This window comes from Natrix helvetica, assembly GCF_964273705.1.
Source record: "Natrix helvetica genome assembly, chromosome: 1".
Lineage (NCBI taxonomy): Eukaryota > Metazoa > Chordata > Lepidosauria > Squamata > Natricidae > Natrix > Natrix helvetica.
This window is the reverse complement of record NC_138548.1, coordinates 291,821,855-291,846,937: the sequence shown is the minus strand read 5'-3', so window position 1 is coordinate 291,846,937 and position 25,083 is coordinate 291,821,855. Positions and strand designations below refer to the sequence as shown.

The window sequence follows — 25,083 nt, the reverse complement described above, 5'->3', positions numbered from 1 at the left end:
TGCTTCAATGCTGATTTCTCTATTTTTTTCAGTCACCACTGCAGATTCATCAGATTAAATTGCAAACATCTTACACTAGCACAGAAAAAGGCTCATCCAAAATGGAGTGAGGCTGTGTTAAAGTCGAAAAGTGTGTCAATTCCACAATGATGCTCTACTACCATTGCAGGTCTGCACATGGTTGGGGCAAGGCATTATGTCAGATTGGTACATTTGGGCGTGCTATTGAAGAGGCAGTAAGACACTGACAGGTGTTAGCACAGGCACACTAGAGGCAGAGTTTATTACACTATGCAGCTAACAACCCTGGAGAAGAAAAACCTCTGTTGTTAAGAATATCAACAGCTCCATATTTAGAAAAAAAAAATCATTGTTAACCCATTCTCCTTTGGTCATTACAAAGCAAAAGATATACTTAAGGTATTTTTTACAGAGTGAGAAGCTGGAAGAAAATAACCTTCTATCTGTCTCTCCCCAGTGGGGGGGCAGATCTCAACCTGGCTCACAGGTACGTTTCTTTAGCTGTCAAGAGCAGCAGAACGTCAAATTTTCTAATGTCAAAATGATGGTGTAACTTGTTTCCAATAAAAGCAGCGTTTACCAAAAGCTGCATTTCTGACCCTCTCTTGGGACACCAATTGTGGCTCCTCCCGTCTGCCCTCTCAATGTAAAAGGGGCTGAGTGTGTGCGAGTGTGCAGTTTCTCCTGCCAGTGCAGTCACATGACATGGCTGGCCAGGCCATATAGTCTCTGATCCCTCATTTGTATGCAGCAGTCTTTAAAAAAAATATTGTATTATAATAGGAATTTCTCTTTCCATCTCTGTATTTTGGATAAATGTCAATCGTCCGTAAGGTCTTGCACAAAGAGAACTTCCGTGTGGCTGAGTCCGGCTTCTTGCAGCGTGGGTGGATTAGGCCATTCCTCTGTAGGAAGGCAGGGCAGGACACGGCGGGGAAAATTGGCCTCAATCTGGAACTTTTCCGGGCTCTCTTTCAAAGAGAATAGGAAATCATGGATCACCTGGGAAAATTATACAAAATGTCGGTCAAAGGATTTGTTTTGATGAGCTATCATAATGTTCACATTACAACAATACCACTGAAGACTGGTATTGTGCAATGAGTAGAAAGCCTTAAATGTCACGGTAGAGACCTCCAAGAAGTCACACCCTTTGTTAAATAAAACATTCCTATGATCTGTAAATCATTCCTTGGTTTTAACAAAAAAGATACTGGCTCAGATCCGGATTTCAGTGAACAAAACTCCACTAACAAATAGCTCCTGCTGGAGAAAAAGGGAAGTGATCCCCCCACTCCCAATTCCTCCTCCTTTCTACCATCCCCTGAAAATTCCTCCAAATATTCGGAGGTGGTGGTACAGCACAGAGGTGGCATGAAAAAAATACTCCATGTCCAATCCATTCGCTTCCTTGGGAGCCTGAATGGTACAATAAAATAAACACTGGTTGTCCACGTGGGAAACTGAGATACAATTCCTTAATAAGTGCCTCTTCATAGCTTATTTGGCACAATTCTAGGTCAGATGAGAACTGAACAATCAGAAGCCCTGCAAAAAGAAAAAGAAAAAGCACAGTGTTGTGCTTTGCTTCACACTTTGACTGAGCCCCATAATTTCCACGCTGCTATTTTAGCTTGTTTGGTGTGGCAGCTGAAGGGCGGGGGAGGGGGGGATTTTTGAAGGTCAGTCATATAAAAACATTTGTCACTCATAAGATGATGATTTCCCCCCTCCTTTTCTTACAGTTAAAGATTGTGTAAAGTGAAACCTCCTTTCCACCCTGGAGTCATTGGGCATCTTGAAGATGATCTTCACACTTTCAGGATCATCAGGGTGTGGCTCAGGGGGAAGGCATTCAGATTTCCGCTCCTTCTCCTCTTGCAAATTCTGGAGGGTTAATTAGAGAAAGACAAATAACAAGCAGCAATCCAAAGGCCATAGCAAAATCTAAACCTAAACACAGGTATCAGGGCAATGTAGCAGCGGTCATCGGGTTTAAACAGATTCTCAAATCTCAATCCCTGTGTCAGCTCTGGAAGCCATTTTCTCCGTTGGAGCTTCAGGGCTGCCACATTTAGTGCCTGGGAAAACGGGAGGGGGGACTACAAGGAGTGATGGAGGCTTAGCCATAACATTCCTTTCTCTGGGAGTCAAAAGTATTCAGCCTGCACTGGGATGGGAGTAACCAGGGGTTGTCTCCAGTTGGGACGGTGAACTGATTGGACCATGTGATGGACTTGAGGGGTTCAGGGGATGGATCTTTTGACTTTCTTTTGGGTGGGGAAAACCTGGAACTTTCGGGTTTTCCCAGATGTGCCAATATGACATCTCTAATAAAATGGAACGTCAAGCCTTGGAGTCTTCTTTTGTTGGGGGTGTAACTTGGAACCCTGACATTCTCTAGATGAGGGGCTCCCAAGCTTTCTTGGTTCATGATGCCCTCGGCATCTCAGCAATGTTGCTATGGCACCTCTAGAGGTTCCTAAACTCTGCATCCAGATGGTGAGGCACCAGAGCAAGCTCACTAACGGTTCTATTTATTAATTAGTAAAATACCGTGTCTTGGAATAGCTTGGAAACTGCAGCTCTAGATACCAGATGAGGATTCAAATGTGGAAATGCAACACTTCAACCAAGAGATTTTAACAATAATATCCAGAGTCAAACTCCTAATAATCAAATTTGACAAGTATTAAAATCTGCAGTTAAATTTTTCCAATATATTCAGTGAAACTGTTAAAAAGTTCTACTGCACAGAGGAGTTCAGCAAACTTCTAGAAGAAAGTTTAATATGCACACCAGTTCCTGGTCCTCTTTCTCCTTTGGGGAAAATAAATTTGAACAATTTGTGCCATTCCATATATAAATATTTCAGAACGTGACACCTTAGCACACCAGACTACAGGTAGTGTTTTTAATCTTTATAAATTAATCTATTATACATTAGAAGTTTTAATACACTTTCCCATAAACAAAAAAAATTCAAAAATGAGTGAGGTACAAATTTAAACATCTGACTCCTAACTCATTTCCATCTTGCACACTGAATCTTGATGGGTGAAGACACTTGGTATTCAGCCTAGTACAGTATTCTTTAAACCTTTTGCTAAGGACCCCTCCCCTCGCCCCATTTAAAAATTATGGTGGGGACTCCAAAACAGCTTTTGTTCATATGGATTATATTTATTTATTGACATTCACCAGATTAAAATTAATGCATTTGTAGATATTTATTGAATCAGGTAAAAATAACAATGTTAAAACCCAATAGATACTAACATAAACATTTTCTTTGAAAAAACGTTAACAAATAAAATAATGAGACAAGTGAACTTTTTTGCAAACATCTTCAATAGGTGGCAAAAAACCCACTGATTTCGTGTCCTGTAAGAGTGAGTTGGGAAACCCGCAGGGTGCTCAGACCACATCTAATATATAGGCTAATTCAACTAGAAAAGCTATATCCTCTAATCCACAATTTACTGCAAGCCAATCAATGTCCTTTCTTACCTGCCGCCTTCTCTCCTCTGCCAGCTTCTGCTGTTGCACCTCTTCCTCCTTCCTCCTCTTCTTCTCTCGCTCTTCCTTTTTCTTACGTTCTTTCTCCTGATCTGCCCGTAAGGAAACCAGGTATGCCTCATCCTGTTGCTGCCTCAGGACCTGAGTTTGGTTTCGTTCTTCTCTAATATAGAAAGGGATAATTAACCAAGTTTTTTTTTTTAATTAGAAAGTCTAGAGTAGCAATTTCTGACTTTTTAAAATAATAAGATGCATTTAAGAATTAGGACTGTTGACCACTTTTCTATCACAACCTGAGTATATATAGGGCTGCCCTAGGTCCCAAAGATGCGTTTTCCAAAAGGCAACAGGACTTTCTGGGTTCTGTGAAAATGTTTTGCTTCATGTCCAAGAAGCTTCTTCAGTTCATAGTTAGAACTGAAGAAGGTTCTTGGACGAGAAGCAAAACATTTTCACAGAAATAACCAAGAAAGTCCAGTTGCCTTTTGGAAAAAGCACATTTGGAATGATCAAGACCTGGATGATTAAGAATCTCCGTACACATTTAGATAGCAGCATTTTCAAATTGAACTTCCCACCGAGTAGCAGCTTCTTCCTTTCCCATTAAAAATGAAGAGCACTCCAAAAAGAGGTGAACACTTCAAACCTGTAATCTAGACATATGAAAGATAAAGAACTTATCAAGAGGAGCTTTTTCCTTCTTTTCAACCAGAGATATTTTGTCCATATGGAAATGCAAATTGCTGAGTCTACAATTAGTTTAGTCTAAAACTAATTGTAGTTCCAATAAATCTAAGGCCCCCTGGATCTGATACCTGGAGCCTACCTTTGAGGCCGAGGAAGAGATTAAAAGTATGAGAAGGGATATATAACTTTTCAACAGCAGAAGGCAACATTGTCACACCTATGATGACCCAGGGCGAGGCACGGAAGCAACACAGCCAGAGAATAGTCCAGCAAGCAAAGTTAGCAAGACAGCAACCCAGGCAAGAAGTCCAGTGAGGCAGGCAAACTGGGCAAGGCATACAAGACAAAGCACGGCAAAACCCAGATGTTGGCAACTGCACATGAGGCTCCAGGGATTCAACGCTTGTTCCCGACAAACGCCCCTCCCATCAGTGTCTCTTTAAATCTCATTCCCCAGGTGAGCCTTGTGAAGAGAGGTGGGGCGCCCTCCTCCTGAGTCGTAGACTGCCCTGCGCTGATCCCGCCTCCTCTCCATTCTTTGTGCTCGGGAATCAGGAGGGGGGAAGGGAAGTAATTGCTCATTACCAGAGCTCCATTGCTCCTCTGCTCCACCGCCTGCCTTTCCCCCCCTGCCTGCTCCTCCTGCGCCCCCTCCCCCTCATTCCCAGGCCCGAGGGATCCAGCATTGCTTCATCTTGCTCCTTGGGTTGATCCTCCATTGGTCCTAGCTCTGTCCCGTCCTCTTCCTCCTCAGATTCCGATGGGGCCATGACACCTCCCTGTTCTCCCTATCTTATTTTGGGTGGCAAAGGCCACAGTGGCAAGACTATGATTTCCACTGTCAGGGTGATAAATGTCACAATTAAATGATGGACTGTAGCTCACATATTTTCAATCTGGTGTAACTATACCATAGCAATAAATCGTGCTACTGGTTCTCTCTGCTAAGCTGAATAGTGTACATTTCTGATATCGTGAGGCATTAAATATCTTCCTGGTTCCCATTGAGCAAGGTCCTCAGAGTTCAGAATGCCTGAGTTCATACAACACTTCACATAATTTGCCAGTTTTCTTACACTCTGCTGAGCGAATCAAATTCGCCAGATTATGGTTTATTACTTCCTGTGTTATACGTATCAATCAAACTGCATTTAATTAATCTATAATTAAAATAACCATAAGCCATAATATGATCTATGAATCTAGTTCATTTCAATTTTCAGTGACTGAGAACAAACTAAATCAGAAAAGGATGTAATACGAAAAGAAATATCCATGCAAACTGCCTTGAGCTTTTGATGAGATACCAGTTCATTATTTGTTAGAAACAATCATACTCCGTTTTTTATTCAATATTAAAATATTCTGGAATAAAACAAAGGGTGTTATTTTTCTGCTTAATACCTTTCCAGACGCTCAGACACCAGGTAGGTCTGATTGGAATCCATAATGAATGTCAATTGGTTAATGAGATCATCAGGTTGGATAAGTCCTTCTAACCTTCCAACCACAGTCATTCGACGATCTTTCAGCATGATCACTGCCAAGAAAGGGTAGGTGTTCTCACGCAAAGCCTGAGACACTGAGGAAAATAAAGCAGCGTCACTATTTGCAGCTTTAGAATGCAAGGCAATATATAGCATTTAAATTGAACTACATTATTTTGTCTCTTAATTCTTGTTAATAGCCACTCTGGCAGTTTTCAGAGGAAAGCATTTCCTATTTCTGTTGCTATAAGTATCTTCTAATTCAAGAGGACAGAAGTTCAAGTTTGATCTTTATTCAAATATTCCTTACCACAGAGCTATGATTTTATTCCATAATGGACTGTAAAAAAGACTTGTTCAAACTCCCACATTTATTTCCACTCTATGATGGAACTGTTTTTTTGTTCTAATCCAGGGGCCAGCAACCCGTGGCTCTGGAGCCACATGTGGCTCTTTCATCCTTCTGCTGCGCTCCCTGTCGCCGGTCGGCTCCACAATTGATAGGGCTTTCAGTTAGGACAGGTAGATGAAAAAGGATGGCGTGCTAGGATGAGACTCTATGGTGAGCGAACTGGACTTCCGGTCAGCTCCAGAATTGAATAGGGGGCTTCCAGTTAGGACCTTTGTGGCTCTTTTAGTGTTTAAGGTTGCCGACCCCTATTGTAATCCAAATGCACAATAGAATAATACAATTTATATCAAACAATGGAATATTGGAAATGTGGTCTCAAAAAGTAAGAATGCCATAATCTGGATGCCAAGATCTGATTTTTCATGGCAAACAATCTGTACTTCTACTCTGAAACCCAGAGTAGAACTTTCTCAAAAGATCTAGGGCCAGATAGCAACATACAAAAATGGCAGATTTTCAAAAAACAATAATCAGAAGGAACAAATTTCTGCCATATTATGGATTCCAAAATCCATCAAAGATGGACTTAAATAAAGTTATCTTTTGGATAACATCCTGCTCGTGTTTAGAAAGCCTGATTTATTAAATACATTTTGGCAAAGCTTCATCTGATAATCCAGGATCATTATTGATATGCAACTTCATTTTTTAAGAGGACAAATTTATTATCAATACTTATTAGATATAATGATATACTCAATGTGAATTCCAAATGGAATTGTTCCATAGATTCATGAAGTCCCTGTATTATTGGAAATTTTATTCAGCTTCTTTCCAAATTATCCTAAATATGGAACCTTCTTTTCTGATTTGACAGTTCCTTTCACCATAATCCAAAATACATTTCCTTTGCATACTTGACCCGACCACCATATTTTTTTTTAAAATTACCTAAAAATCTTGTTTTTACTGCTTACACAAAACCACACATGCAATTTTACTGCCCTTCCCTGCAGTCTGGAAGCATGATTTTGCAGATGGTTACTATCCCTTTCTTTTTTAAACTTATTATTCCTAGTTCTAAATTGTGTGTGGATTAATTAAAAATCTCTGGTAGTAATATAAAGTTTTATAACTACCCATTATTTATATACTTTTATTGTCAGAAATGCCCGTGGAACTCCTTTCAATTAATTTTATTCACATCAGTTGTAAATTGTTCACAGTTCAAGAATACCTTTTTCCAAATTACCTTGTCTCCTATTGAAGATTTAAAGTTTCTAAATAACTTTAAAAGTTATTTAAAAATTTAGAACACACCACCATTTAATGGGATTAGTTTCCCAGGAAATATGTATAACACAGCAGCTATTCCAGTGTACTTTTACTCTGGCCAAAAGTACCAATGAATACACTCAACGTTGCTTCTGAATAATAAGGCCAGATATATTACAAGACATACCTCTGTATCCTTCTGGTTTATTGGTAGAACATGCCCAGAAGAGCATCCTGGTGTTTATGAGGGAAATTACTTCTGGTGCACAGAGTGTACTGCTGTAAAAAGAGGAGAATAAACAATGAAGGAGAATAAAGGAGAATTGCTAATCTTATTGCATTCTTTGACAAAGTGACAAAATTAGTGGACCAGAGGAATGCCGTCGATATAGTTTACTTGGACTTCAGTAAGGCATTTGATAAGATAGACCATAACCTACTACTAGATATGTAGAATGTGGGTTGGACAGCATCACCACCAGATGGATTCGTAAATGGCTGACCAACCGCACTCAACGTGTAGTCCTCAATGGAACTGCATCTACATGGAGGGAAGTATGCAGTGGAGTACCCCAAGGCTCTGTTTTGGGCCCAGTACTCTTCAACATCTTCATCAATGACTTGGATGAGGGAATAAATGGGGAACTCATCAAATTTGCAGATGACACCAAGCTGGCAGGAATAGCCAACACTCCAGAAGATAGGCTTAAGATACAGAAGGATCTTGACAAACTTGAACATTGGGCACTATCTAATGAAATGAAATTCAATGGTGAAAAGAGTAAGGTTCTACATTTAGGCAACAAAAATGAAATGCACAAGTACCTTATAGGTGGTACCTTGCTCAACAGTAGTAACTGTGAAAGGGATCTTGGAGTCCTAGTGGACAACCATTTAAATATGAGCTAGCAGTGTGCAGCAGCTGCCAAAAAAGCCAACATAGTTCTAGGCTACATAAACAGAGGGATAGAATCAAGATCACGCGAAGTGTTAATACCACTTTATAATGCCTTGGTAAGGCCACACTTGGAATACTGCATTCAGTTCTGGTCGCCACGATGTAGAAAAGATGTGGAGACTCTAGAAAGAGTGCAGAGAAGAGCAACAAAGATGATTAGGGGACTGGAGACTAAAACATATGAAGAACGGTTGCAGGAACTGGGTATGTCTAGTTTAATAGAAAGAAGGACTAGGGGAGACATGATAGCAGTGTTCCAATATCTCAGGGGTTGCCACAAAGAAGAGGGAGTCAAACTATTCTCCAAGGCACCTGAGGGTAGAACAAGAAGCAATGGGTGGAAACTAATCAAGAAGAGAAGCAACTTAGGACTGAGGAGAAATTTCCTGACAGTTAGAACAATTAATCAGTGGAACAGCTTGCCTCCAGAAGTTGTGAATGCCCCAACACTAGAAGTCTTTAAGAAGAGGTTGGATAGCCATTTGTCTGAAACGGTATAGGGTTTCCTGCCTAGGCAGGGGGTTGGACTAGAAGACCTCCAAGGTCCCTTCCAACTCTGCTATTGTATTGTATATAATGTACTTGAAGCCACATACAAAACATATTATTCGTTTACTTGATACGTTTATATCCAGCCTTTTGCTCAGGAGTTCGCAGCACTGTCCATAGTGCTTCCTCCTTTCTTTTTCCCACATAACAACAAGTTTATAAACTAGGTTAAGCTGATAGTTCCCGTGACTGAAAGTGATTTACACGACAGATAATCTGCTGATTTAGTAACACCTACCGACAGAATTCATCAGTATCTTGATGATCATCACCATGCAGATAAACGAGGAGGAAGCGCAACTCCCTCTTGGCATCATTCAGCGCCTTGAAAAACAGGATTAAAGAAATGGGATTATAGAAGATATACAAAAAGGTTCAGTTTGCAAAACAGACAGGTTTCTGGTGATCTATGCCTTAAAAAAATGGCCACATTTTGGATGCTTTGATTTGAGCATGGAATGAAAAAAGGCTGTGTTGTCCAAGGATAAATGGTTGGGCAACAGGGGAAAAGCCCGGGACATAAGCAACTGAGGGGAGGTGGGGAAGGTAGGGGAGAGGGAAGGATGGAAATACACCATTTGGGTAGGAGTGGAGAAATGGTACAGAGTTGCTTTAGAACAAATAGGCCTAAACTTGAATACAGGTAATCCATGATTTATGACAATTGAGCCCAAAGTATATAGCAATAGCACTTAGACTTATATACTAGTTTACAGTACTTTATAGCCCTCTCTAAGCGGTTTTAGAGAGTCAGCATATTGTTACAGCATATTTTGATCACATGACCACGGGGATGCAGGCAATGGACTCATATTTATGATGGCTGCAGTACTGCAATGGTTGCCATGGTCGTTAAGCAATTCATATGGCCATTAAGTGAATCAAGCTTCCCACATTGACTTTCCTTGTTGGAAAATACTTGGGAAAGTTGCAAATGGTTATCAGTTATCCTTGGGATGCTATAATCACCCTAAATACATGTTGGTTGCAGGCATGAAATGCTCTAATCTTTGTTATTGGTTCAGAACTGGGAATCGCCCGTGTGCATGCGCTCGTCACTTCTGCGCAATCCCAGAGTGTCCGTGATGACGTCTGGGCAGCCTCCCATCGCCGCCACTGCCAGTTTGCCCGAACCGGGACCGACCGGCAGAATACCACCTCTAGTTGGTTGCCAAGCACCTGAATATTGATCATATGACCATGGGATGCTACAATGTTAAATGTGAGGACTGATTATAACTTTTTTCAGCATTTTCCTAATTTTGAACAGTTGTTAAATGAATGGTTGTTAAGTGGAGAACTACCTGTAATATACAATTAAAACCAGAGAGATTTCTTTTTGGATTAATGGATAATTAGAAAAAAGTCATGAAACTTTATTTTTATATTTAAGAAATGCAGCAAGAGGATTATGTGTTCAAAAACGGGAAGATGCAGTGCTACCCACAATGGAGGAATGGTTGGTGATGATAAAGAGAACATGCAGAGATGGCTAAATTGACTTTTTAAATTAGAGATTTACATTTATTGCTGACTGCAAATACCTTATAAACTTTCTTTTTCAACTTTTACCATTTTCTACCTATCTTCTTCATTAGTTTTTGTTAATTTTTTTATAATTATTTTTTTGAAAAAAGGAAAACTTAACAAAATGCAATTACTGTCTAATCACAAGTAATACTATCAGAATTTCAAATTACATGTTTAAATTTTACCAGTATTATTTTTGTAAAGAGAAGAAATTGCAGTTGTGCTTCAAAGGAAAGCTTAAGAGTGGCTTTCTAAGAGAGATAACGAAACAGGATTAGAATTATTCCATTTATCCGAGTCAACAATTCCACCAACCTGGCTGTATGTTCCCTGATAGAAGACAGGATGTATTCTTCCATATTTTTCTTCAAACATATGAATAAATGAAACAATGTCTCCTACAGGGTCAGTGACCCGACTACGAGGATCAGGACGGATAAAACGCAAAGCAAACCTGAAAGAAAACAGGATCAAAAATTCTGATCACTAGTTATCTAAGAATCTGAAGACGTGAATGAACTGACTATGGTCTTAGATGCTCTAAACTAATTCCTACACAATCAGCTACAAAATTTGATTTAATTTTACAAAACACAAGTATGCATTAGGAATCAATCAATGCTGATTACTGATTATATTTCTATTATATTTTTATGCTGAAAATGGTAAGAAATGCCTTGTTGGATTAAAACACAATTCATTAGCCTTCACACTTTTATACAATTTCTAAAGCACCATAGTTATTGGGTGGCTTACCAGAAATCTGGCACTTATCCATTAGTAACCCAATCGTGTGTGTGTGTGCACGCGCGCGTGTATGCACGAGCATGCCCGTGTATGTGACAGATTAAACTAATTAACAAGAATGAAGTTGAGGATAAACTATAAGGTTAATATAAACAAATATGAACTCAGCTGGACTTACCTAAATATATCAAGTAATGTGTAATATGTAAATCGGAATGGAAGCATTATCAAATAGTAACCCCAACCTAATAAACCCTGAAACAAATAGAAAGTAATTATCAGTATATTCCTTTTACACACTCAGGTTAATGTAGTTTCAAGTAGTTATATTACTGAAACATTAATGGAATCAGGAAAACTGCTGTCATTAAGATTACTTAGAAGACATCAAACTATCATAACTAATGCTCCTTTATACTTTCTCTCCTCCAGTGTGGAAGGTATTATAGTATAACAATGACACAAATTTTAGAATCTCATTGCCAGATTTTTAAAAAATGGAAACAAGGGGATTTATTAGCTTTTAGGAGATTAGTGAACATTAAAAACAGCTATTTAAAATGATCAATGGCTACTTCATGTGACATTTTCATTCTACACAGAAAATAAAACACTTCATGAATATACAAAATATATTAGCATATAACAAAAGTGGGTACCTTTCCTGCTAGAACAGCTTCACTATTTTGATTGGTAGATGTGTTGCTACACAAAATAAACAAGTTAAGCCTCCCAGAAGCTTCTAACGTACCTATTTTATGGACTAATTCAGCAAAAATAAGTGTCCTACTGGAAATATAACTGCTGTGTTTACTATTTACAGTAATATAACAAGAGGAAATGTGCCAATTGTGGACGCTCACAAGCCAAGTCTTCTATACAAAGGGATTCCTAGTGATTCAAGCAGAGTACATGTAGCACATGGACAATCCATAAAACAGAAAACACAAAAGGAAAGAACTTTCCTTCTGTTGGTCCTTTTCACATTAGCAACAGAGAACCCCACTCTTTCCTTTTCAAGCACATTCAGATAAAATAACCTACCCTTGGCTGTGGCCTTGAAACAACATAGCTGTAGATTCTGTGATCCGCTGTGTTGACCTGCAAGGGCCGAGAAGGTGGTGGGTTGAAGACACTTGGGACTCCTTCTTGTTCATTTAATCGGTCCTGAACAGCTGCCTACAGAAGGAGATCCAGAATGTATTATGTTCCTATTGCAGAAAATATTAAACTATTCTGAATACAGGAGGAACGACCTCATGGACATAGACCTACTAACAGCTTGCAGTCTGAAATACATTATTAACAAGTTTAAATAAACGGTATCATCTTTACTAAATGTTCTTGCAGTTTGAAATGCTAAGGAAACGATCAAGTTGACATACATTCAAATCCTCCCAGTTTCATCCCCATGAAAATAATCTTTGAATGAATTAAACTGAAAGACAGTAAGTGGTTCAAAGCCATCTGCTCCAAGGATGAGTGAGGTTTGAATTTGGGTGTCATTCCATATCCATTAACCCCTTTTGGCTCTAGAACTTGAAAATTTCAGAAATCTAGCTTCTTATATATCTGTTTTCAATTAAAAAATAGAGTATTTTTTTTAGTTCTTATAAATGAGGCATATTTGAAAGTTGTACAGATTCCATATGTGAATAAATTACATTTGTAATAATCAGACATAGACCAGAATTGCAATATTTTGCTGAATTCAATACTTCTCCCTCAAATTATAAGAATTCTGCACAGTGAAACAAAGCAGAATTATGCAAAATAAAGTAAGTATGAGTATGCCTATTAATATACTTATGTGAAATAGCTATGTTTTAGTAGCTAAGCATATCTGATTATAAGATACATTAAAGAAGGAACTCATATCAATGTCACAGATGCAAGACTATAATCAGTGCAATAAGAAAACAGAGCCAAATGGCACAATACCTCTATATTCCAGTTGTGTTGCTCCAGTGTATGACGACATTGGTCCATGGACTCTATGCCAGTCAAATCCTAAGGCCAACGGAAGTGGGGAAAACCAATGTCACAAAAAACACATTTCTTGAATTAATTAACATTTATTTTTAGTCACTTCTCTTCATAATTCAGACATCAGCTAAGGATTGGCAAACTTTATCCCAACACAACCAATAATTAAGCAATGCTAGGTTCTAAACAGGGCATAAAGAAACTTTACCTTTCATGCTCAGCTTTATTTTAAAAAATCCTTTCATTCTTAAAAAATACTTGGAAGAAACCTGAATATTGTTTTTTAGATTTCTATTAGTTGGAAAAAGGCCAGATCTCCCAAAATGAAAATAGTGTGCCTAATTGTTGAAATGCTTCATGGTAATTCCTCTTGCACCAGTAATAATTTCAATGGATCATGAGTTATTCCCTTTTGGCATATCAATTTGCATCAAAACTCTTCTCTCCTTTATATTTAGCTGTATTCATCCATTCTCAGATGTACTTTTAAAAACTGATGGTAAAAGTATCAGGGACCAGTTTTGTGGAAGACATTTTTTTCATGGATCAGGGGGAGGGGGAGTGCGCAGATTCCTTGCATGTGCAATTTACACTAGGGTTTGCGTTCCTATGAGAATGTAATGCCCGATTGTCTGAGATGGAGCTAAGGCAGTGAGGGCCAGCGCTAGGGAGTGGCTGCAAATACAGATGAAGCTTCACTCACTCATCCGCCGCTCACCTCCAGCTCTGCAACCTGGTTCCTAACAGTTAGGCAGACCCCCTAGTCTAACTGACATTGATTGCTCTTCATATCTTATTAACACCTGGATGGACTAACATATTTTTTTCAACAGATATAGGGTAGACTGGGAATTTGAAAAACAACTTAGAAGGCGGCAATGCCAAGTAACTATCATATTGTGGCTGAGAAAACTACATAAACCTGTACATGAATTACAAGGAGTTGAATTAAACACAAAAAAGGCTTTATCTTATTACTTCTGTAAGTACTAATTGGGTGGTCATAAATCGTAGGCAAAAATGAAACTTCTTAAACCATAACTATAAAAGTTGAGTTCTTATAGCACAGCAAGCAAAAACTAAATAAACCAAAACTGGCTCGGTCATTAACATTTTCCACCACTCTTTTGCCTCAATAAGGCAACATTCAAGAAAAAGTTATTCTTCCATAGAATCAGAAAATAAGGATTGAAAAGAAACTTGGGGATCATCTGATTCGACTCTCTGCCCAATACAGAAATCCACACCTATGCATCCCTGACAAATGGTAACCTAGCCTCTCTTGTGAAAGAAGAATCTACCTCCAACCAAGGTAGTCTATTCCATTGTTGAACACCTCTTATTGTTATGATTTCTTCCTGGATGTCCAACCAAAGCTACTTCTGAACAATTTTAAACCATTGCGCCCTCCCCACCCCCATTCTCTAGAATAATTTTGAACAATCCTGTCCTATCTTCTAGATCAGCAGTCCCCAACCTTTCTGGCTTGGTGGCCCAGCACGGGGTGTGCATGTATGAAAGGGGATGGTTGTGTATGAGTGACGGATGTGCGCATATGCACACACAGCTCTATTTGTGTGAGCAGCAGGTGCACCACCTGTGCTCACACAAGGGGAGCTTCAAGCATACTCCGCTCACACGAGGCGAGCTGCACCTGCACAGACCTGATGCTTTCTGTGGCCCAGTTCAAAAATGGGGGTTGGAGACCCCTGTTATAGATGATAACCCTTTAAATAGTTGAACACAGTTATTAAGTATTGTTTTTGTCTTCTGTCCTCCAGACTTATGTTTCCAATCACTCTTCAAAAGTTTTTATTTTCAGGAACCTTGGTTCTTCTCACAACATGCTACATACAGTTTGTCACTGTTTTTCGTAAGCCATGGTGTCCAAAATTGGATGCAATATTCTGAGCATTGTCTGACCAATGCAGGATAGAGATAAATGATGTCTCTTGATCGTCACACATCCCTAACCCTAATGTTCACCTTCTAATCCTTCAAGACACCTATATCCTTTTTGCATGAACTGCCCCCTAGTATGATTTGAGCCCCTCTAAACCTCTACTGTCTTAGATTTTTGTGTATGTGTCTAAATGTAGAATGTTTGTCCCTGTTATGGACAAATTCAGGTTTATCCATCAACTTGCAGGTCCCAAGTAACTGGAAATATTCTAAGATGGTTCTGTTTTAATTCAGTGTCACCTGTACATTTTTAGTAATGATTATTTTATATATTGGTTTTATTCTCCTGTTCTCCTCTTCTCACAACCCATTGTGAGATGGGTTGCTATATAAATTTGATAAATATTAATCTTAACAATGCCCATTGTTCCAATTTGTCAATATTCTCCTGAATTTTGATACTATCCTTTAAAGTATTTTACTTCTATTTTTGTATCAAGTACAAGGTATTTCTAAATATGAAATATTTAGAAATACCTTGTACTTTTAGAAATATTCCACATGAAATATATCACTTATCATTTTTCTCCACATTGTCATTAAGACATATTGACAAATACTTATTGCGCACTAGTTTTGAACCAGCTCTGTGATCATCTATTAAAAATTTGAAGTGTTCTTTACTAGAATCTTATAGGAGACTTTTCTGTAGCCAAGTACAGCAAATGTCCACCAAATTCTCAAGGTCAACTAAACAATCACTTTGTCAGGACAATTCTTCACCATATCTACTATTATGTCCTATTTGTCACTGCAATATCTGTAATTATGTTTATTATCCATTCAAGTAACCAAAATACAATGTGTAATGATAATATTTTGATATATACTTCAAAATGTTTTAGTCTTCAAAATGTTTTATTCCTTTTCTAAATTAAAAAAAAACCTATTTTTTGTATAAAAAAAAAACAACTAAAAATTGGGCTATTCTAGGACCAGACGGAATTGGCTATAATTTATTTTATGAACTAACTCACTGCATATTATTACATATTAACCCATAACTGAGAATTTTATACTGTTTAGAACATGTTCAGTATCGTTTGCTGGATAAAAAATCACTTTGATTCCAAGCAGTAGTATAAATATACTGTATTCAGAGATGTGAGTTTGCATTTCATGATTGAACATAAATAGCAAAGCATTGTACCCATTAATTATATAGTTTAAAGTCCTTATCATTTGTCCTCTGATATTATTATTATTGTTGTTGTTGTTGTTGTTGTTGTTGTTGTTAGAGATTTAATCTTCAATTCAATTCACAGTCTGGGACTGGTAAAAACTTAACTGTTCAAGTCCTAACCAAGGACCTAAGAGCTATTAAGGTAGTGTCTGAGTATACAGGCAGTTCCGAGTAGGGTAGTGGTCTTTGTTGTTATTATTATTATTTGATATCATGATTTCTGTTTTCATGCTGTTGCATGCTGATCTATTTAACCATCTCCACATCTCATATTACTATTTAAATTGTATAGTTTACTACCACTGCATGAATTTGTATATTGCAACTTTTGGAATGCCCGATGACTACCACCACTATAATGAAAAAAAATATATTTTACCTAAGAGAAGAAAATCACTAGGTATTTTCCCCAGGAATACACTGTTCTATCCTCAGTGACATACTGCACTGAGAGAATGCATGCAATCATATTGAAAAAAATTAAAGAGGAGGCCTCAGGCATTCCAGTTACCCTGTTAAGCTGGTATTCCTGGTCTTGTTTTATCTCTTTTCAAACTTAAATTTTGTTGAATATGTAGAAGCTCTGAAAACCAAAGGATTACCTGATCAGCATTTTACAATAACATCAGCATATGAAATTTTCAACAGAACCTCAATTCTCTCTCTCAATACTAAAGATATCTTACAATCCTCTCCCTGAAATAAGATTTTAATTAAGCTAAAACAAAATCTATATAGATAAACATGCTAAATCATATACTTGATTGGACAAATGCATCTAATATTCTGTATATTTCTAGGCTCTATTGCCCATTTCCTTGTAGCATGTCTGTTAGAACTTTCTTTATTAAACTAGATAAGAGATGATAGCAGCCTTATGTGAGAGAACTAACAACATCACACATCAGCATTTTTATGTAAGTTTCAACATCAAAAAGAAGCAACTTTTAGCAGCATGCTCTTTTTAGCTAAAACTAAATTTCCAATATCCTTTCCCTTGACTTTGTACCAAAATGCAAGAGTCACAAACAATTGAATAAAGTTTCTCTGATAAAATTACCATTACAATGAACTGGAGCATTCAAATGCTCTATAATTTTGAAAGAACTGAACATCAATAATGTCAACTCTGTGAAAATAAATGTAATTTCTTTGATGTTGAAAAGACAACAAGTGACTATTAATGTACATTTTCCCCAGTGTTATAATCCAGGAATTGTTTAAGATTTGCATAATGGAGTATTTTCTTCACAAACTGTCAAAAAATATCCAAAATACCCAGAAATATTATCAGCCGATTTTTCTTATCTTCTACCATTTAAATAACTAAAATGAAAGCTACCTCCCTATTTGAAATTCTTGGAATCAATGAATAGATAAATAAATAATAAATTGAGGGGTCTATGGTGATCTTTGAGCTTGGTCCAGTAGTGGGTTTCAAATTTTTTTTGAACCTCTTCTGTAGATGTGGCCTGCTTTGTGGAAGTGGCTTGCCAGCCATGTGACTAGGTGGGAGTGGCTTGCCGGCCATGTGACTGGTTGGGAGTGGCTTGCCAGCCATGTGACCAAGTGGGAGTGGCTTGCCAGCCATGTGACTAGATGGGCGTGGCCAACTTGTAACATGTGGTGAAAGTCACTTAACAACGCTTACTTAGCAACCAAAATGTTGGCTCAGAAACTCTGGCATTTGAAGCACGCAAGTCTTAAAGCTGTCAAGTTACAAGACCCTTGCACCCCTAAACGTTTAGGGAAAAAAAACTCCAGGGGTGTTCAAACTTGACAGCTTTAAGACTTGTGGACTTCAACTCCCAGAATTCCTCCTCTCGCTCTTCATCTTGATGTGCGGACGGATGAGGGGAGGGAGCTGGAACAGGTTCTAAATGGCACTGTAGATTTGTGGAACCTCTTCTATAGAAGAGGTTAGAACTGGCAGGGCGGTTTAAGGATGGAGGCTCCCTTGAGGAACCGCCTGACCATGGGATGGTGAGTCAGTGTTTGAGATCTACTGCGCAGCAGTACCCATGAGATGGCCGAGACCTGTCTCCTAATTGTGTTGGGAGCCAATCCTCTGTCCAGACCCGCCTGAAGGAAGTCCAGAACTTGTACAACAGTTGCCCGAACCAGATCGTAGCCCTTGGAGATGCACCATGTTGAAAAGGCCCGCCATGTAGTGCCATAAATGTGCTCCGTGGAAGGTCTGCGAGCTGCCTGGATCGTCTGTATAACCCTGGGAGAGAAATGGTCTTCCCTCAGGATGCTCCGCTCAAGTGCCAAGCGGTCAACTGGAGCCACTGAGGGTCCGGGTGTTCCAGCGACCCCTGACTGAGGGAGATCGTCTCCAGGGGAATCCTTCAGGGCCTGTTCACCGAGAGAGATTGGAGATCTGCAACCAAGGTCTCCGGGGCCAGTGTGGGGCAATCAGAACTACCTCCGCCCCCTCCCATAGGATTTTTGTATGACCCTGGGGATCAGGGGCAAGAATGGATAGGCATAGAGGAGCCCCTGAGGCCATGGGCAACGGAGAGCATCTACCCCCTCCGCTCCCTGTGTCTGGTACCTGGAGTAAAACCTCGGGAGCTGAGCGTTGAGGAGCGTGGCGAACAGGTCGACCTCTGAGCGCCCAAAGCACTTTGCCATCTCTTTGAAGATTGCTGGCTGCAGTTTCCACTCTGAATTGTCCACCTCGGTCCGGCTGAGGCAGTCGGCTCTGGTGTTGTTCACCCTGCTATATGTTCTGCAGTCAGAGAAAGAAGATGTCTTTCAATCCAACACCCCAGTCTTTTGGCCTCCAGCATGAGGGCCTTTGATTTGGTTCCCCCCTGGCTATTTATGTGTGCCTTGGTGGTGATGTTGTCTGTGAGGACTAGAATATGGTTGCCTCTGACAGAGTGATGAAACTGCAGCAAGGCTCAGCGGAGTCAGTTCCGTCCGGCTCCATTGTCCCTGTGCATCTGAGCTCGCAGATGGGCGTCCCATCCGAACAGGCTGGCGTCCTTCTGCTTGTCCTTGTTCTCTACCAGGAAGGAATCAAGAGCTGCTCCAAAGAGGGAGTCCCCTGTGAATGGAGCCAATGCCAGGCGCCACTTGTGGCGCACATCCGCTTGCCATTGCCGCAGCCAGAGCAACCTGCGAGATGCCACAGAAGAGGCGATTGCTCTAGAGGCAAACCTGGCTGCAGCTAAGGTGGCATCTGAAGAAAATTGGATGGCAGCCACCAGCTTGTTGATGTCTTGGTGTGACCTGACATCCGAAATGGGGATCCGCTGCTGGAGGTCCTGTAGCCACAGAAGAGAAGACTGGTTGAAGAAGGAGGCGGTGGTAGCTGCTTTCACTGCCCAGGCTGCCGCTTGGTGGCTCCTCTGTAATGTGAGATCAGCCTTTTTGTCTTCCGGTTTCAGAGCATCCTCTGGTTCCCCGGGCATGTTGGTAGGTATATGCAGGGCCGTAACTGCTGCATCGATGGCGGATTGTGACAGCACCTGTGCCATGTCCTTGTCCACGTTGAAAAATGTCTTGTCCGTAGAGGTGGGCATGGGGCCTGCCGTGAGGGATGTCCATTGTCGCTTAACCAATTCCAGAAAGGACTTGGGTGTGGGCACTGTGTTGGCCTCCATGGGCTGCTCTTCAAAGATGTTCTCAGCTGAGAAGCCCTGGGGGTGAATCGGTGTTTCTGCTGGTCTGTTGCCAAGTTTAGCAGCTGCCTTGGCCTTGAACAGCAGAGATTTATACAGGGAGGGCTGGAACAATCCGGAAAGGGTAGGTTTAGGAGGAGGCATACGTTCATCTTCCGAGAGTTTGTCCTCTGATTTCGCCCTCCTCGGATTCCGAGTCACCGTCCTCCTGGGATGAGGCCTGGGGACTTGGAGGGTCCTCCTCCTGGGGCTCCAGCCCCTCAGGGTCCCCTGGCAAGGGTGCCACCTACAGCTGCATCTGTGACTGTTGAAAAGCAGGTGCCATGCATTGCTGAAAGGCCTGCATCATCATATTCTGGAAGTTAGGGAACCCTGCTGTGGTTGGCTGTCCAGTCCCCATGCCCACAGGCGTGGGGGGGGGGGAAGACCTGAGGTGATGGTCCCGCTGCTGATGCACGTGGGGGTGATTGCCATCCCTGCGCAGCTTCCCAGATGCCCGAGTTACCGAAGGGGATCCTCACCTGTAGGGGGTGGGCTTCCCCTCTGCAGGCCTGCTGGGGGAAGGCAGCCCAGATGGTCTCTCCTCAGGTTCCCAGCCAGGGGGTGTCATTTTACTGCTGGCTTTGTGGCAGATGCGCTCCAAAGTTTGATGCCTCTGCTTTTCGTACTTGGAGCTAGACTTGGGAGGTTTGGATCCACAGCCTCCTTCCTTGGCCTCCCTGGTGGAGATGTGCTTCTTTTTGGACTTTGCCTTGCCTCCCCCGCCCCTGGTTGAAGCCTCCGAGAGGGTCTCTGACCTGCTTAAGGGCTCCTCAGTGCCTCCGATGGAGTTGCTGGTTACAGGGCTGGGTATTTGAGTCCTGCTGGCATTCTCAGAGCTGCTGGGGGCCAGCTGGGATCTTGGATCATGTGGTTTCAAAATGGCGCCCGGCTCCAACTTCAAAAAGCTACTCTTCCTGGGAGCACGTGGAAGTGGCTTGTGCCTTTGCAGGCTGCTGCGTGGCTTCCACTGCCGCTGGGGGCTCTCTCTCACCTCCTCTTGCCTTCCGCTGCTCTTTCTGAGGCGCTCCGGCTCTCCTTAGTGTTTTCGGCGATCGCCTGTAGGTGTGGGCGCTCCACGGCGCTTTAAAACACCGTGGTTTGTCACTCAACCCCTGAGGGGAGCGACGGAGCCCTCCGGCACCTTGAGAACCTCCTCGGGTGTTCCTCGCTGCAGAGGCTTCTGCGGAGCTCGCTTGCCTACTTTCCGGTGAGAGTCCTCACTTAGTGCCCTGGGTCTTGCTCTATGACCTGGGCTGCGCTCCGCCTTAGCGGTTGCTGCGCAGGCTTTCTACCCCCGCTGGGGGTTTGTTCAGCCTCTAGTGATTGCTCAGGCAGCATGGAGACAACTGCAATGGAGTTTGCAGCAAATTAAGATTTAATTTTCTTCAGGATCTCAGGATGACCACAGCCGTCCATTGATGTACTGAGTTGATAACTGGGTAGTACCTGGTGGCCAGGGTGTGGCCCAAAGAGCTTATCTGATTCAGTCCAATCAAGAGAGGACAAGGTCAACCCATCCTGGATACTCCTCCCCCTCACTATGGAGAATTAAATAAGTCACTGTGCTGAAGCTTATTTATTTGATTTCTATTTGTGGTGGAATCTGTTACTGAATCTAGAGAGAGGGAAGGTCTCTCACAAGGAGCTAAGAGGGAAATCAGTCTTGTGTCCTTGGTATGCAGAAAGAGGCTCAGAAGGGATCCTCCCTAAATCTTCCCAATTCCCACAGGTGCTTTTAAAAAAGGCAACTGGTCTATTTCGCTTCACATCCAAGAAACTTCTTCAGCTCTGACTGAATGATGGGGAATGGAAGGGTTTATATTTTTTGCAGTCATCTGATTATTAGCACTCTAAAAGTTGGTGGTTAGCTCTCTGAGGAGTCTGAGGCCACTTGGGGGTTTATCTGTACTATCAAGGTCACCTGAATCAGAGTGCAAATGGGTTGTGCGGGACTGCTGAGAAGACTGTGTTGCAGACAGAAGATAGGTGGTGTCAGGAAAAGCAGGAAAAGGAAAAGCACTCTCAAGAAAAAAAACTAAGAAAGTTCAGTTCCCTCTAAAAAGTACCTTTGGGACAACCACAACCTGGATGATTGAGAGCCTCCATAGATATTAATCCTTCACAATATTTATTCAATAGGATAGTTATGCAGTTTGTACTTCAGTATGCAGAAACTCTTGCCTATGGGCAAACAGCTATAAAGAAAATATCCTAAGTAATCAATTGTGTTGCTCTTTGTGCCTGGCAATATTCTCCCTTCATTTTTAGAACATTTTATTTTGAAAAACAGATAGTTTGAACACTGTAAATTATTTTCTACAGAAAATACTAAACAGGAAGCTCAGAAAATAGAGTATAATTGATTTTGGCAGCCCAATTTAAGCTACAGATGGATGTGATGTAAAAGAATATGAGTACAATCTATCTTAGAGAAGCTTAACTAAAAGCCACCTGAGTTTACTAAAATATCAGGGAAGGAGAGAGATATTAATCTGCAGTAGCCAAAAATCAGAATACATTTTCAACACATTAATAAGAGGCACGTTTTTGTGAATTACAGCTCAGCTACAACTACAGCTATGGTCCATGAAAGGTTATGAACAAGTCCTGGTAAACAACCCAGATTGGTTCCAGCATGAAAGATTATAACTATTATTAAAATATATAAGTCTGAAAAGATGCTACTAGGCTCTTTCTAATTTTTAACTGGGTATCAAAAGTTCTTTAAAAAAGCACAATGTTCTCTTCAACAGATACAACAAACAAACAAAAATCAACTTGTCATCAAATTTATATTCAAAATAACCATAAGAACCTAGAATGCATGGTTTTATCAACTCAGGTTGCATCACTTTAAGCAATTAGGACAGTGTAACAGTAGCAAATAAAATTATGGCTACCTAAAATGCATAGGAAAGAAACAATTCTATCACTCTGGAACATTACCAATAAGTATGATTTATAGTAGTGATTGGGCAGTCTGTATTTGATATAACTGAATCAAAATCTGGATATAAGTGTTTAGCTTTTCTCAATCATTCACTATCCAGATGTACTGTATCTGCTACTTCCAAAAACATGGATGAAAGTGATACTGGCTAGGTGTTCTGAGAACTGTAGCCTCAACTGATACTAAATTGGGAAAGGCTGATGTACAGAATTAAGCAAAACTTAAGTTTTGTTCTGTTCAACATTGAAGTGTAATAGAAATCGATAATGAAAGAAGACTAGACATCTTAATGCCCAAAATTCATTTTAAGGCAACACATTTATTAAACTAATTACAATGCATAACTACTAGTTACAAAACAATACACAGACTTTTGAATTATACATAATCCAATAAACTGAATACTTAAAAATGTTAAGGAAGGAAAGGAACAGCTGAGGTTGAAATTGAATCTATATATAATCATTGGTATTATGGAATAACAAGGGATAGGAAATTCTCAGCTTCTTCCACTATGGATCAACGTGGAAGTATTCCCAAGGCAGTTGAGATGGCAGGCCTTGGAATAAACACTATGTCCCACAAGACCTATCCAAATCCCTCACAGTAGTGGGTTTATTTTTAAAGTAATATCAATTTTCTTTTAAGATTTCAACTGTAAATATTCCATGTTACACTTGTTTCTCTTTTAAAAACCAAGAATAATAGAACAAAAGTTGCATATGCAGGGGGAAAAAACAACCCTGTTCTCACTTTAGTCATGTTGGAAACTGCTGTGAAAAGCCAAAAGAAACTGAAGGAGGCAGCTGCAGCCTTAAATGGCTTCCCCAAATTTATTATAAAAACTAAATATAAGGCAGTCGTAAATTGTAAGGCATGTAACAATGCCATAGACTCAATTATAAAAGTGTGACTTTATAGGAATGATCAATAGTTTTTAAGCTTATGTACCTAATGGATATATGCCATCAATTAAAACTAATTAGGAATTCTAATTAGTTTTATTAGAATTTATTAGCTTTATTCTAAGAGTTGCCAACTTTTCTACAAGTTGTTGTCAAAACTGTCCAGGGTGATATTCTCCCTAATATGCTTATGGTATAGTAAACATGAACATCTTATGCTCTTTACTTACCCTTTCAAGAAATGCAATGATTTCTGCATACAGTATAGCTCAGTGTCTTAGAACAAGACAGAATATAGGAATAGTGCTACACATTTGTACATTTGGTTAGGAGGAATCCATTACAGCTTATTCTAAACTAAATATAATATTGGGCTCCGTGGCAACTTATCATTTAGGGTTGTCCGGTCAACCGACCTGGAATGGATTGGAAACTGACTCATTTCCTGTTGTCTTTAATCAGCCTACTAATGAATTTGGAAGGCAACATATAAATACGTAGATTTCAAGCAAGCTCAGACTTTACATTACAGATTCTTCCCCCACCGACCCCGTAATTCCCCTTAGGGGGGAAAGTGTCATTCGTTTTACGCAGAGCCTCCGGCAGAAACCGCACGCGCGCACACAGGCAGAAGCCTTTACTGAGCTCCCCCTAAGTCTCGGGGCGAAAACTGCCCTTTTTCCAAGCACTACCATCCCGTTCAGCCTTCCCCGCCGCACATGGCCCCGCTGCCATCCCAGGGCCAGCAGCAGCCAATGGCCAAGTTGCTCCCGCCTTTCCCTGCACGCTAGAAACCCCCCGAGGGACTAAGTCGATAGGGCTGTAGCAGGGATCGTCGCCCTCCTCCCATTCACCAGGCCCGCCCACCCGGGCCAGCACCTGGAACTGAAGGAGCTTCTCAGTTTGCTCCGCCGACAACTCCCGCTCGTCCGGTGCCGCCATTTTGCCGCCGCCTCTGACCCGCAGTTGCGTCACTCTACGGATATGACGTGACAATTCGAAGCTTCCGTTTACACTCTAGCCACGCGTGTCACCATGGAGGTTGGAGCTTAACCCCACCCCCCTCAGCGTGGAGGGAGCGGTGTTGCGCAATGCCACCCTTCAGCGTCGGTACAATTCTCTGTAAAAATGGAGCTTGTTGCTTGATTTGCGAAACGAAAGAAAAAGAAGAAGGAAGAAGAAGAAATAATAATCCCCCGTTTTAGTTTAGTCATCCTTAGTGGTAGATTTCCTGTGAAATCGGCAGAAGTAATCTTTTAGTGGTTTTTAATTCGTCTTAACTTGGTTGAATGAGCGCG

The 25,083-nt window shown here is 40.7% G+C and overlaps 1 protein-coding gene across 1 annotated transcript; it reads right to left on the bottom strand.

Moving 5' to 3' along the window:
- Positions 1-252: 252 nt before the first annotated feature.
- On the bottom strand, positions 253-24,817 carry FAF2 (Fas associated factor family member 2). The gene is made up of 11 exons (XM_081939857.1): positions 24,665-24,817; positions 13,067-13,135; positions 12,170-12,304; positions 11,304-11,380; positions 10,694-10,832; positions 9,087-9,172; positions 7,529-7,620; positions 5,632-5,809; positions 3,532-3,703; positions 1,765-1,908; positions 253-1,023 (listed from the first exon to the last, which is right to left on the bottom strand). The coding sequence occupies exons 1-11, from the start codon at positions 24,725-24,727 to the stop codon at positions 841-843; spliced, it is 1,338 nt and encodes a 445-aa protein (XP_081795983.1). The 5' UTR covers positions 24,728-24,817; the 3' UTR covers positions 253-840.
- Positions 24,818-25,083: the final 266 nt, after the last annotated feature.